The sequence below is a fragment of the Benincasa hispida genome, chromosome 5 (assembly GCF_027475165.1).
Source record: "Benincasa hispida cultivar pf3 chromosome 5, pf3_genome.v1.1, whole genome shotgun sequence".
In the NCBI taxonomy this organism is placed as follows: Eukaryota; Viridiplantae; Streptophyta; class Magnoliopsida; order Cucurbitales; family Cucurbitaceae; genus Benincasa; species Benincasa hispida.
The window spans coordinates 46,066,992-46,079,628 of NC_143482.1; the positions used below are offsets into that span (position 1 = coordinate 46,066,992).

At 30.6% G+C, this 12,637-nt stretch overlaps 1 protein-coding gene across 2 annotated transcripts; it reads left to right on the forward strand.

The window, feature by feature from the left end:
- Positions 1–3,576: 3,576 nt before the first annotated feature.
- On the forward strand, positions 3,577–8,436 carry LOC120078467 (uncharacterized). 2 transcript variants are annotated; one of them, XR_016529469.1, is made up of 6 exons: positions 3,577–4,165; positions 4,926–5,161; positions 5,246–5,504; positions 7,283–7,462; positions 7,539–7,773; positions 7,872–8,436. XR_016529469.1 is itself a non-coding variant. In XM_039032734.2 (6 exons), the coding sequence occupies exons 1-6, from the start codon at positions 4,136–4,138 to the stop codon at positions 8,043–8,045; spliced, it is 1,035 nt and encodes a 344-aa protein (XP_038888662.1). In that variant the 5' UTR covers positions 3,577–4,135; the 3' UTR covers positions 8,046–8,436. The 2 variants fall into 2 exon arrangements, 1 of the variants encoding a protein (XP_038888662.1); XM_039032734.2 differs by having other exon boundaries at positions 7,618–7,773.
- Positions 8,437–12,637: the final 4,201 nt, after the last annotated feature.

Here is a 12,637-nt window from a genome sequence, read left to right on the forward strand (position 1 = left end):
ATTACTAAATTGTTTATTATATTAGTTTTATATGACAATTTGAATTTAAAAATACTCAAATTTTGGCCCAAAAAAGCCAATTAATTTCTTTTAATATAAATAAATAAATATAAATCAAATTATTCACATATATAATCTACATTTAAATATTAAATTCAAACATATTCATTATCTTTCCCAATAAATAATCAAATTTGAAATTTAAATGTAATATTTATATTATAATAATAACAACATAACATTAGATAATTATACTAAATAAATATGTAGAAACTAATTGGGGCCCTTCCCCTTCCCCGTTTAGCTCACGAAGATTTCAAATCCATAATTGGTTGAAAAACATGAACTCACCAAAAAGGAGAAGTTATCTAGCAAACGAGAAAAAAGTATTTACGGGAGAAATCCCCCGAGGGTCAATATTCTAGACACAGAATCTTTTCTCTCACGCATAAAGTTAAAACTACCTCAACAACGATGACAAAGAGATAAACTCTATCCATTCTCTATCGGTCATAGCTCGACGAAACTCAAATGAAAAGAAAACCAAGCTTCTCGATCAAACCAAAAGTAAAAAATAATGGGTTATAATCTTATTTGAGTTAGGTTCAGGTAAATGAAAATTGCATGTGAATGGATGTGGTTCGAAAGTTCGCTTAAAATTAGCTTGAGATCAACATATCCAACTCCAAGACATTGTTAAATTTAATAACATCTTCTTTACTTGTGAATTGCATATATTCATAATTCTTTTTGGATTATCTCTCACACGAGATTTAAAAAAAATTGTATTTAAAACATAATTTCTTATAATTAATATAACTTGAAATCGAGTTACTTATCTTAATTCCATGTTTGAACACAGGAGAATAAATAGATGCTTTAAATATTAACATTTTATTTAAAAAAAAAAAATTATCCAAACAACTCAAACTAACCCGACTTAAATGTTACATGATTTGATTGGTTTGGGATGGGTTCATTAGCTTGTAAATATTATTTTAATTGATACAGTTTTTTTTCTCCACTCCCTCCCCATTCCCCGCCTAATTCGAACAATTGAAATCATGTCTAAAATCCAGCTCGATCCATAATCATCTCTAAACTTTTGTTTAGGCAAATAGCGAAATTTAAAAGATATCTTTTCATAAGTTAGCCTTCAAAACTATGAGATATTGCCAAATTATGTTGAACCTTTTTTTTTTTCTTTACTTTTATTCAATGGAAAAATTGGAGATGGACTAAGAACTCACGTCATTGACTAACAAATGGTTCATCTAATCATAGAGAAGTTATTAGCCACAAAATGGTAATATGTGTACTAGTTCTACACTCTACCTCAAACCTGAGTTTTACACTTTACATAATTTCTCTTGTCTCTTAGCTCAACTTTTTTTTATTATTTCAATCTTTCGAATTTGATTTGAAATCTTATATGATCATTTAAATTTTAATGTTTAAAAGTTACTCTTTAGTTCGATAAAGGTGAAAACCAATTTATCCATTTTTAAAATGGTAATCAATAACTTATCTACTAAATTTATATGTTCAAGTTTTCTACAAAAGTATCTTTTATGACGTTCAGATTGAACTGAAAAGGGTCTGAGATTATAATAACATGCGACATATCTAAATGTTGAATTATTCTTGTATGAGTTAATAGTCTTATCTATAAATTCTTAAGCGCATCCCATTCCAATCACAAATGCAACAAATTTTAAAATATTTTTTAAAAATAAGTAATAAAAATTCATCACATGACAAATTATGATTAAATAATTGAAATTAAATTAACATATCACATTTCTTATTCAATTTAGTCATCCCTCTTATTTCTCCACATAATTTGCTCTATTTAACATTTATATTTACTTTCAACTCCTTATAAAACAAAAAAGGAAAACCGTTATTTTTGTTCTCTTTAAAAGTAGAATGTAGAGAAAAAAAAGTGTTATCAAATTGGATTTTTCACTATATGGAATTTCTTTGATATTTTACACAAACATAGATTTAACTATGAGTAATTAATCAACTATCATAGATTCATGGGTTATTCTAGTGGTGGATAAGAGAACATTCACTTGATAAAGGGTTAAAAGGTCATGAGTTCCTTGACACTCGAGTGTTGTAAGGTTAGACGGGTTGTCCTATGAGACTAGTAGAGATGTGCGTAAGTTGACCCGAACACTCACATATATAAAAGATAAAAAGTAATTAACCAAAAATTCAAGTTACTAGAAAAAAAAAATACTAGTTTCCTCCTCGTATTCCATATTCTCTTGTGTGAACTAAATTTTCTATTATCGGTGATAGATGATAGTAGTTTATCAGTATCTATCAATATATATAATTGATAGACATTGATATTTTATTATATTTATAAGTATTTTAGTTCATTTTATAAATGAATTTTTAATAAATATCGTAGAGGAATTCTCATTAGGCTAATTTTGTAATGTTATATTATTTATTTATTTATCGACAAAAAAAAAAGAAAAAAGAAAAAAGAAAAAAGACAACCCTCTCCGTTTTAAGACGCAGTCAAAGGTCCAAGACCAACTTATCAATATATAATAAATAACTTTTTAAAAAATGAAGAAAAAAAAATGTCGCATTTGATTTAAACTTTTTTTCCTTTTTTTTTTTTGGCATTTAAATAAATAAGTCGTGTTTATTTAATTCCACAATTCAAGGATAATGGAGAACAAGTATCAAATGACACTGTATTTATCATTAATATAATGGTTTAGCAAAAGAAGCTATGCTTATTTAAGGATATAAAAATTGATATATCACTTTATTACATAAACAATATACTAGCAATATATCATATAAATAGAAAAGCTTATTGCTACCATATAAATAGAAAGTTTTGGACCACATCACATATAATCATGCATCATTACCTAATTCTATTAATGACATGTGTTTATCAATCATGTCCAAAAAAATTATTACTCACGTGCATATGAGTTACATCTATCTTTTTACGCTCATTCAAGTTTTACATTAAAAAATCGATAACATTCAAGAAAAATTTATCATATGACGAAGATTGATGAAGTCCTAGATATACCTAATTATTTTCCAAATATATATAACTGTATTTTTAGATAAACAAGAATAGATAAAGATTCGAACGAACCTTTGATTTATTGATCGAAAACATATACCCTTTGACATGGAAAAAACTACATGTCTCTTTTGTTCACAATTTGGATTCTGTTTTATGTTTTTAAATTCATCGAGTTCAACGAAATAGGTTTGCCAGGCAACCTAAATTATATTTATGTAAATTGTTTTGAGATTTTGTGATCCAAACAGTGCAAATTTTGAAAATAACATTTTTGTATTTTATTTTTATATGAAATTTGAATTTTAGAATTTAAAATGTAAAATTGTATTAAATAAAGATAAAAATATTTAAAAATATAGTATGTCATGTTATAAATTCATGTCAATTTTTTAAAATTAAAATATATATTATGGTTGTATTATAAATTAAATTAAGTTCAGTTATAAGTTTATCAATATGATTTTAAAATTTAGAAGTTAGTCCCTAACCTTCTTTTGATTTTTATTTATTTATTTTGGTTTTCCCCTTTTAACCTAGAAGTAAGAGGACAAGGAGAGAGAAGATTGAAACGCCGTCGTTTCCGGCGAAGAAGAACCCACTCCGCGCCGCCGCCGAAGCCAAGGCTGAAAAAATCCGGAAGGCCAAAAATAAAAAGAAATTAAATAAAAAAGAAAGAAAGAAAGAAGAAGAAGAAGAAGAAGAAGAAGGAAGTGAGGTTGCAACGGTCGAAGCCTTTTTACGAGGCTGAAAATCCATTTAAAGTTCTTCACGAGAAAGCCTCAAAACCCATTAATTTTTTTCTTTTTTCTCTCTCAACCCTTTTCTCAAATTTCTCTTTTTTCGTTGTTTTTTGTTTTGCCCCCTTCTTTCTCTCTCTTTTCATCTCAAATTTTCTCTCTTTCTTTTTTGCCCTTTTTTCTGTTATTTGACTGAGACTACAGAGCGATGGGAAAGAAAAGTCCCAGAAAGAAAATAAAGGGAAAGCCAAAAGAAGGAACTGGAAGAAGATTCTGAGCTCCCCCAAATGCCCTTTTCCTTCTTTTCCCTTTTACCCTCTTAACAATGGCGGACGATCCTTCTTCATTGACCAAGGTATTCAATAAAAACACATTATACCCCTTTTAACATTCATTCCTTATTGTCTTTTTCCTGGCTTTTTACTCCATGTTTTAGTTTTTTTTTTTTAAAAGTTATCTCTAATCTTTCTATCATGTAATAAACTCTGTGATCTGCTTGTTCATTAAGCTATCTTTTATTCCTGAAATTCCGGGGTTTGATTTTGTCTTTTACATTGGAGCTGAAACTGAATCCAACTGGGATTTCCTGTTATATTTTTCTTTTTTTCTTGTTCAATGTGTTGGACTTTGAGATCATTGCTTCGGTTTGTTCTAAACATTTTTTTTGTTATTATATTCATATGTTTCCCTTTTCGCATCTGTTCCTTATTGAATTTCGAAACCCATTTTTTTTTTATTTATTTATTTTATAAAAGGTTTAGCACATATTTTTTGAGTAATTCTATGTCGACCCTATTGGCTATGGTGTTGATTGTTATTCAATCTTGTATATCTCGTGTCTGGGAGCTGAATCTGTTTGACTTTAATACCTGCATCATCTCGGTGCTTCATAATGCCAAGAAATCTCCATGTTCTGTGGTGCAGCGTTTATCCATGTTTGAATATTGGATCCCAATGTTTTAGGGTCTAGCATGTGCATGACCAATCCTATGGTACTAGTAACTCTATTTGAATACAATCTTTTATATCTGAAGTCTGGGAAGTGAATCTGTTTGGCTCTAATCTCTGATTAGTAGTCTGTAGCTTTTGCATCACAGTGCTTTTCATAATGGCAGGAAACTTTTATTTCAAAGGTTCCCAAGAAATCCCCATTGATGCTAAGGATGATTGTCTTGGTCTTCGCCATGGTCTGTGGTATATTTATATGCTCAGTTTGTCTGAAGCAAATTAGCACCAGATCAAAGGTCGGATTTATGAAAGTTGAGGTTATTGACATGCCCTGTTCAAAGCCTAAGATTGATCTTTCAGATGTTCCTTTTGTGCACTTTCCTAAACCTACAACATATAGCAGGTAGAAAGAAATATCCATTTTGTAGTTTGACTTGAAATTAAAATTGAATAGATTGGTAACAAATAGATTTTCTGCACATTTCAGGGCTGAATGTGCTTGTCACCCAGTTCGATATTTTGCGATTTTGTCAATGCAGAGATCAGGCAGTGGTTGGTTTGAGACATTATTAAATAATCATACTAACATAAGTTCCAATGGAGAGATATTCTCGGTTAAAGTTAGGAGAAGTAATATTTCAACCATTGTTGAAACTTTGGATAAAGTTTACAATCTGGACTGGTTTAGTAGTGCTTCGAAAAATGAGTGCACAGCAGCTGTTGGCCTTAAGTGGATGCTTAATCAGGTAAGAACCATACTGTCAATTCATTTGGTTTCTTCTGCTATGGGAAGTAACATTTGAGTGAGATGCACAAGGATTTTATGCCACCATTTAATGGGCAGCACTTGTGTTGCATGATGCTTGAATTATTGTGATACATTATATATACACTTATCTGTTTCACTGAATATTATCTCATTTTAAATAGCTTCTACTTTGATTTATGATGCCTTATGATATGAGCGGGTCTCTAGTATATTTGCAAAGGAAAAAATAATTGAATTCATTCACCTTTTTGCTAACCTGTAATTATACAACTTATGACAGTGGGGTAGATGAAAGTTCTTATATGTCACATCCATTCTTTCGTTGTTGATCTTTTTGAAAGTTTCATTCTGACCGATTTTATTTGTTACATATGGATCTTGATTTTGTATAAACACACAACTTTACACACAACTTTTCAGATGGTTCCGTTATGCCTAAATCTCCTTAAACTATTAATAGATCATTGTTACCTCATTCTGATTGGCATGTGCAACTAATTATTTGCTGCACTTCTGTTGTAAGAGACTAAAAGTTTCACAGTGTAGCTAAATGTGTTTGATGCATTTTTTAGATTGGTCAGTGTCTTTAGTTATCAGAGTTGATGGTTTTCCTTGTACATCTCTCATAGTTGGTAGTGGCTTGTGTTGGACCGTTCTTTTCTCTAGTCTCTTTGGTGTGATGTAAAGAAATGGGCAGATCTTCAATGATAAGCACTCGTCTTTTGACACTCTTATGGATCTGGTTATATTTAACGCTCTCTATCGGTGTAATCGTTCACTTTCATAGTTGATAGTTGTACAAAACTCCCATACCCTTTGACCTTTTCAACGTGCATGGATCTGGGAGTATTCTATCCTTAAGGTTTAAAGGGGTTGAGATGAGACATTAATTAGCCAAGGTTCAAATATTTCCATGGAGAAATAATGAGGAAGTAGCTATAGGATACAATTTCTTGGGAATCTCAAATGGAGCTGGTCTTATGGTGCGGGATATGTAACAGGCTTGTGTGCCTGATTTCACTTTATTCTTGATCATTTGATACAATTCGTCTTGTACTTTCATACTGTTTAGTGAACTCTAGTTTCTTATTGAACGGGAAAAAAAAGTTGATGAAAACTTTTTGAAATTCAGATGTGTTTTTGTTCTTCTCTGGTATTTGCAAGAGAACTAACCAATTTACCTCAAGTTTATAGATTGTTTCCTCCGGAGGGTTGAATTGATTAGAAGGTTGAGCTTCGTCCATTTTGGACTTATGAGTCATTTTCTCCATGTAGCGACCTTGTTTATGTTACTAGTTTTTCTCTTTATAAGAGTACTATTTTGTTGCTCATGGGATCAAGATTTTATTTGCTTCATTAAGTATTCTTCTAGATATACATACACGTGTCAGCCTCAAATCTCTCCCTCTAATTTTCGAAGAACCGAGTTTCAACTTCTCTGAGAGGTGTCTGTAGTAAGGGGTGGAGTTGTTAAGTCTAGTTGTTTAGTCGTGTGTCTATGATGAAAGGAATTAATAAGACATGAAATCAATGTCTTTTAGTCGTGGACCCACAAACTCGGGTCAAACAAGGAGTGGAGTTAACAACTCCACTCTCCCAACCCTCACTCCTTTCCCTCTATTGGTGGATCATGTATATTCATTCTATGTTTATATTTCCTAATGTTATCACAAACCGAGGCGTATCTTTAATTTGAGCTCTCGATTGTGTTGATGGAAAAATAATGGTGCCGCAACTTGTTGTCATTATTTGTAGGGGTTGATGCAGCACCACGTAGACATAGTAGAGTACTTCAAACGTCGTGGGGTTTCTGCTATTTTTCTATTCCGAAGAAACCTTCTACGCAGAATGATTTCCGTACTTGCAAATTCTTACGATCGAGATGCCAAGCTGTTGAATGGAACCCACAAGTCTCACGTGCATTCGCATCACGAGGTTTTGCTCTTTTATCTCAAGCACTATCTTTATTATCATTATTTTTTTCCTTAAATCAGTTTGAGGAAATTTCCAGAATCTCTCAAAACACAGTAAAGTATATCTAGAGGATTATAGAGCAAGGAAGGTCTCAGCTTGTTATAGAAATGTTTCAGGCAGATATACTCGCAAAATACAAGCCTGTAATAAATGCCACACTGCTGATACCCAATTTGAAGCAAGTAGAAGATACAACAACTAAAGCATTGGAGTATTTCAAGAGCACCCGACACATTGTTTTGTATTACGAAGATGTAGTTAAGAACCGCACTGTAAGACACTACTCGAACCCCTAAACCGAGTTCCTGTCCGGCGTTTCTGTTTTCGGGAAGCCATTTTTCTTACCAAATTCTTGTGTCCATGGTTGTAGAAATTAAGAGATGTTCAAGACTTTCTGAAGGTTCCACGAAGGAAGTTGAAGAGTCGTCAGGTGAAGATACACCGAGGTCCATTGTCGAATCAGATCGAGAACTGGGAAGACGTTCAGAAGGCATTACAAGGAAGCCAATACGAGAGTTTTTTAAAGGCAGACTACCGGAAGTAACGAGCAAAACCCAGGAGGCTGGCAAGCTAAGAAGATGTATATAGCATCATCATTTTGTGCCATAGGTAATCACCGACAGGAGGAGGAATTGAGCCATCCTTTCTGTTGCAATTTTGGCTTTGGCACAATGCCAATTTTTGTTTGTTCTTAGAGATTTAATATTCTGTCTTTATTCTATTCCTTTTTCTTTCTTTTTCTCAGTAATATTCAGTTCATTCTTTTAACCTCTTCTCTTCTCATTTGGATTCAACATTTTTAACACCACTAATCATGATAAAAGTTCCACAAATTTTTTATTGTATGAAATGTAGTTTTTGTTGGGGGAAGGGGGATTGTAAAGACCACAGGCATTTTTTTCCACTTGCTATTGGAACTTAAGAAAGTTGATTTACTCTTTTGATTTATTGTTTATCATTCTTATGTTAAGCATTTTATTTTTATTTTAATCTATCGATGTATGTGATTAAATTCATTTGATTAGCAGAGAAGTTATTTGGTTAAAATACAATTTTGGTTTCATTGAAATTAGTTAAATAAAAATAATAATATTTTTTACGCAAGAGAGAAACGCTATATAAACATCTAAACCAATACAAATGTTTATTTATTTATTTTTTTTTTTTATAAAATCAATACTAAATAATAGGAGTGATCAAATTAAAGATTTATTGAAAATATAAAGATTAAAATAAAATCTAAGATTTATTGAAAATATAAATATTTGAAATTAATATTTAAGTTTTAAGGGAAAGTTCAATTTTCACCTTTGTCTTTAGATAAATGTGACATAAAATCAGATGTGACGTTGACACTTATTTTTCGACGTATTATTGTTGAATCTAACTGCTTTGAGGTATTTAAACTACTTGATGAAGAAGAAGTGGATCTAATCGAAGTCTCTTCGTTTATCGAAGAGACTACGTCCAAGTTGCAAGATTAGAGGGGCATCTTCTGCGTTCATATTCGATGGTGCCACAAATAAACATGATTTTTTTTTTTGTTGCAATTCCAATGAGTTGTGAAATTAATGATTTCAGGAACTTTATGATATGAAATCCCTAGTGAATAGGAATTAGGAACTGTTTAGATATATGAACCCCCAATTCTTAAACACTAAGATTTTCAATTGATTTGATTTCAACTTTAAGGATGAGGTTAAATACGAATTGCCTTAAGATCAAAAGCTCTTAATACATAACAAGTTTCTTAGCCCAAGATTTGAATACTCTACGGGCTGTTTGGGGGCTCAACATGAGATGGTATATCCTCACATCCTATATCATCTCGTGTTTGGAGGCCCATTATTCTATCTCACCGATTTTAATTGTTTGTGGGTCCATTTTCGGAACGTGTTTCGTATCTCACCGTCATTTTCCTTCCATGTATCATATATCATCTCAGTGTTTGAACATACTCGATCAGAACTCCCCATATCCTATATCATTTTAGCGCCCCAAACAGCCCCTACAAGAGATAGAATGGTCAATACTACTTGAATATCTTGACATGCAACTCAACGCATGAATTGTAAAATTTAAGAACATCTCTTCACTAAATTTGAAAGAAAAAACATAATACTAAAACTCTATTTCATCCTGATATGTTCAAAGCGACATGATGACTATTAGATGATATAATATAAAATTTATCTTCAATCATAAGATTAAGCTTTTGGGTCCATTGTTTCTTTAAGATGATATCAGGTAGTTCAAAGGTTCGAGATAGTGTTAAATGATATAAATTGATCTTAGATAGTCTCACATTGAAACAATGATGTCACATCATAGTTTACAGTAAAATGACAAAAATACTTATATTCTTTTTAGTATAGTAGAGGTAGGGAGATTCGAATCACAGATTTCTTGGTCACTAACACATTTGTATGCTACTTGAACCATACTTAATTTGGCAAAAGATTATTTCTACTTAATAATAATATGATGTTGTTGACCATTCACATCATTTTATGGCCATAAATTTCATATACATAATAAACATTTAGGAACATGTTAAAATCAAAATAACCATTGGAAGATATAAGACAAAACTTTTGAATGTTGCCCTCCATATAGAACTAAGAGAGCTCAAGAAATGCTTTTAATTTTAATATTTCCTTTTAAATCTTGTATGGAACATTATAGATTTGAAATAAATGTTTTTAAAATGATGTATTTAGATGGTAACTAGAATAGAAAAGAAAAGAAAAGAAAGTAAAAGATTTACTAAGATTAAATAAGTAACTTACTTTATACTATATATAATCCTGTTATCATTTCAGTTATGAATTTTTATTTTTATGTAAAAATATGATTTGAAATCATCTAACATTTTAATACATCATCTTTTCTTAATTAGCAATCAACATAATACATTTAAAATCACTCCTAACCATTAGCTTCCAAAAAGGCATTTAAAAAATTGGTCAAGATCTCATTAAAAAGAAGTTAGTTAAATTACATTTTTTAGACTCCATATTTGTGTCAATTTGGTACTTTAATTTTGGGTGTTCAAAAAATTCGATGATCAGAAAAAATTGATCAACCCAACTCAATTCGTGCGATTTGGATTGGGTTGAGTTCAAATAAATGAAAATTTTATGGATTGGGTTGGTTCATAGATTCACATAATATAACCCGAACCAACCCGAATTTATTATTAACTTTAAAATATTTTTTTATTACTTATAACATAATTGTTTATACATATATTGATTTTAATTTTATTTAATTCCAATATTTTCTTGAATAATTTATTCTTCAACAACTCTTAAAATAGTTTTTTTGCACTCTAGAAAGAAAATTTTCACTATATAAATTGAAATTGAGTTGTTAATCTTAATTCAATATATGAAAATAATTAAATTAGATTTTTGCATATTTATGTTTTGCTTCTTTTTAGAACAAAATTTTAAATAAATGACCTGATTAACCAAAATCAACCCAACCCAAATATTTCATGATTGGGTTGGATTGAGTTTATTTTTTAATAAGAGTTATTTGGGTTGAAAAAATTTACAACCCAACCCATGAACACCCCTAACTTTAACTATGAAATTTTTGTCAATTTGACTTTAGAACTTTTCAAATTATTGAATAGATTTTCAAAAGTAACCAATAGATAACTTTTGATTTTATATTTGATTAGTACCCAAAAAATTCGATATTTAAAAAAACTAATTGATCTATTAGACATAAATTTGTATGTATGTTAAAATGAACATAACTCAATAGACATAGTGCTTATATTATCAACCTTGAGGTTATAGGTTCGATTCCTCTACTTCATATTAATCTAATACCTTCGCGAAAAAAAAAGTTTCTAAATCCTAAACTCTAGACTTTAAACTTTTATTTTTGTATCTAATAAATCCAAGAATTTTCTAAAACGTCATTATTATGGTTAAATAGTTAAAATTTTCAAAATTTAAGACAAAATTTGCAATTTAATAAAAAAGTTTCTTAAAACTTCCAATCTAATATCATACATCAGTTGACCCATTGTTCAATCAATCTCCTAAGCGCAGTACAAAATTTACTCAAAAGTCTCAAAAAGAAAATAGAAAAAGAAAATTGTAAAAGTTTTATATGGTAGGTAATAGATGAAACTTTTCTACATGACCCATATATTTTTTAGAATTTTCAGAATTGACCCCTTTTTTTCTAAGGGTTGTTGGTGGATGCTCACAATTGCACATGCAAGTGTTTTAAAACCTTGACATTCAAAAGAAAAGAAGACAAAAGATTAAGGACAATTAATCAGCCACATGTTATAAATGAGACATTTTTATATTCCTCCATATAGTTTGGTGGATATGAAGTTGACTTTGGTCAAAACTTGGTTTTATATATATATATATATATATATATATATATATATATATATATATATATATGAAGGGATCGAATCCCAACAAAAGCGATTGATCATCTGTTGCTTCCCTTTTGTTCTGAAAAAACTCGACACAAAATAGAGAAATACAGAACGTACAATATGTATTATACAGACTAAGCTTGTTTTAACAAAATACAGGGGAGAAGAAAACATATTTTTGAATAACCATTCTTCAATTCTTTCCTAGGCCTTCTCTAATTTTAAGAATTCGTCTTCTCTTACTAATCTACCAAACAAATAGAGACACCACTATCAGATCTTCATCGCTATTCTCTTGGCAAGGACTAGTTTGTGGGAACCGATTTTTGAAAGAAGAGAAAGGGATCTTGGTCTTGGAGATCTATTTCACATAGAACTACTTTGCTGTGACAATTGAGAGAATGAGCCATTCATTGAGAGATGGGATCCATCTGAAGGATTTAAATCCTCAGCAAAAGTGAGTAATCGCCTTGTGTCAGTGTATTACATTTTGGACAATACTCAAAATCAGAGAAAACAACTATATAGAAGGATAAACATAAAACACGTATAAGCATGTTTTAGAAAATATGCAGAGAGAAATGAGAAGAGAAATGCTTGCTCTTGATGAATTTCTTTCTTCTCGTTCTCCTCTCCCAAAAATCACGAATAGTGCTTTCACGAACACAACAAGAATGATTCTTCAACACAAGACACTACTACAAAACTCTTCCTTGCTATTC

Bases quoted from the DNA above. Each gene is read 5' to 3' on its own strand.
- LOC120078467 (XM_039032734.2), top strand. From the start codon at position 4,136: ATGGCGGACGATCCTTCTTCATTGACCAAG. The intron at 7,463-7,617 runs GTTTTGCTCTTT...GAAATGTTTCAG, and splicing joins ACGTGCATTCGCATCACGAG to GCAGATATACTCGCAAAATA. The intron at 7,774-7,871 runs GTAAGACACTAC...CCATGGTTGTAG, and splicing joins ATGTAGTTAAGAACCGCACT to AAATTAAGAGATGTTCAAGA.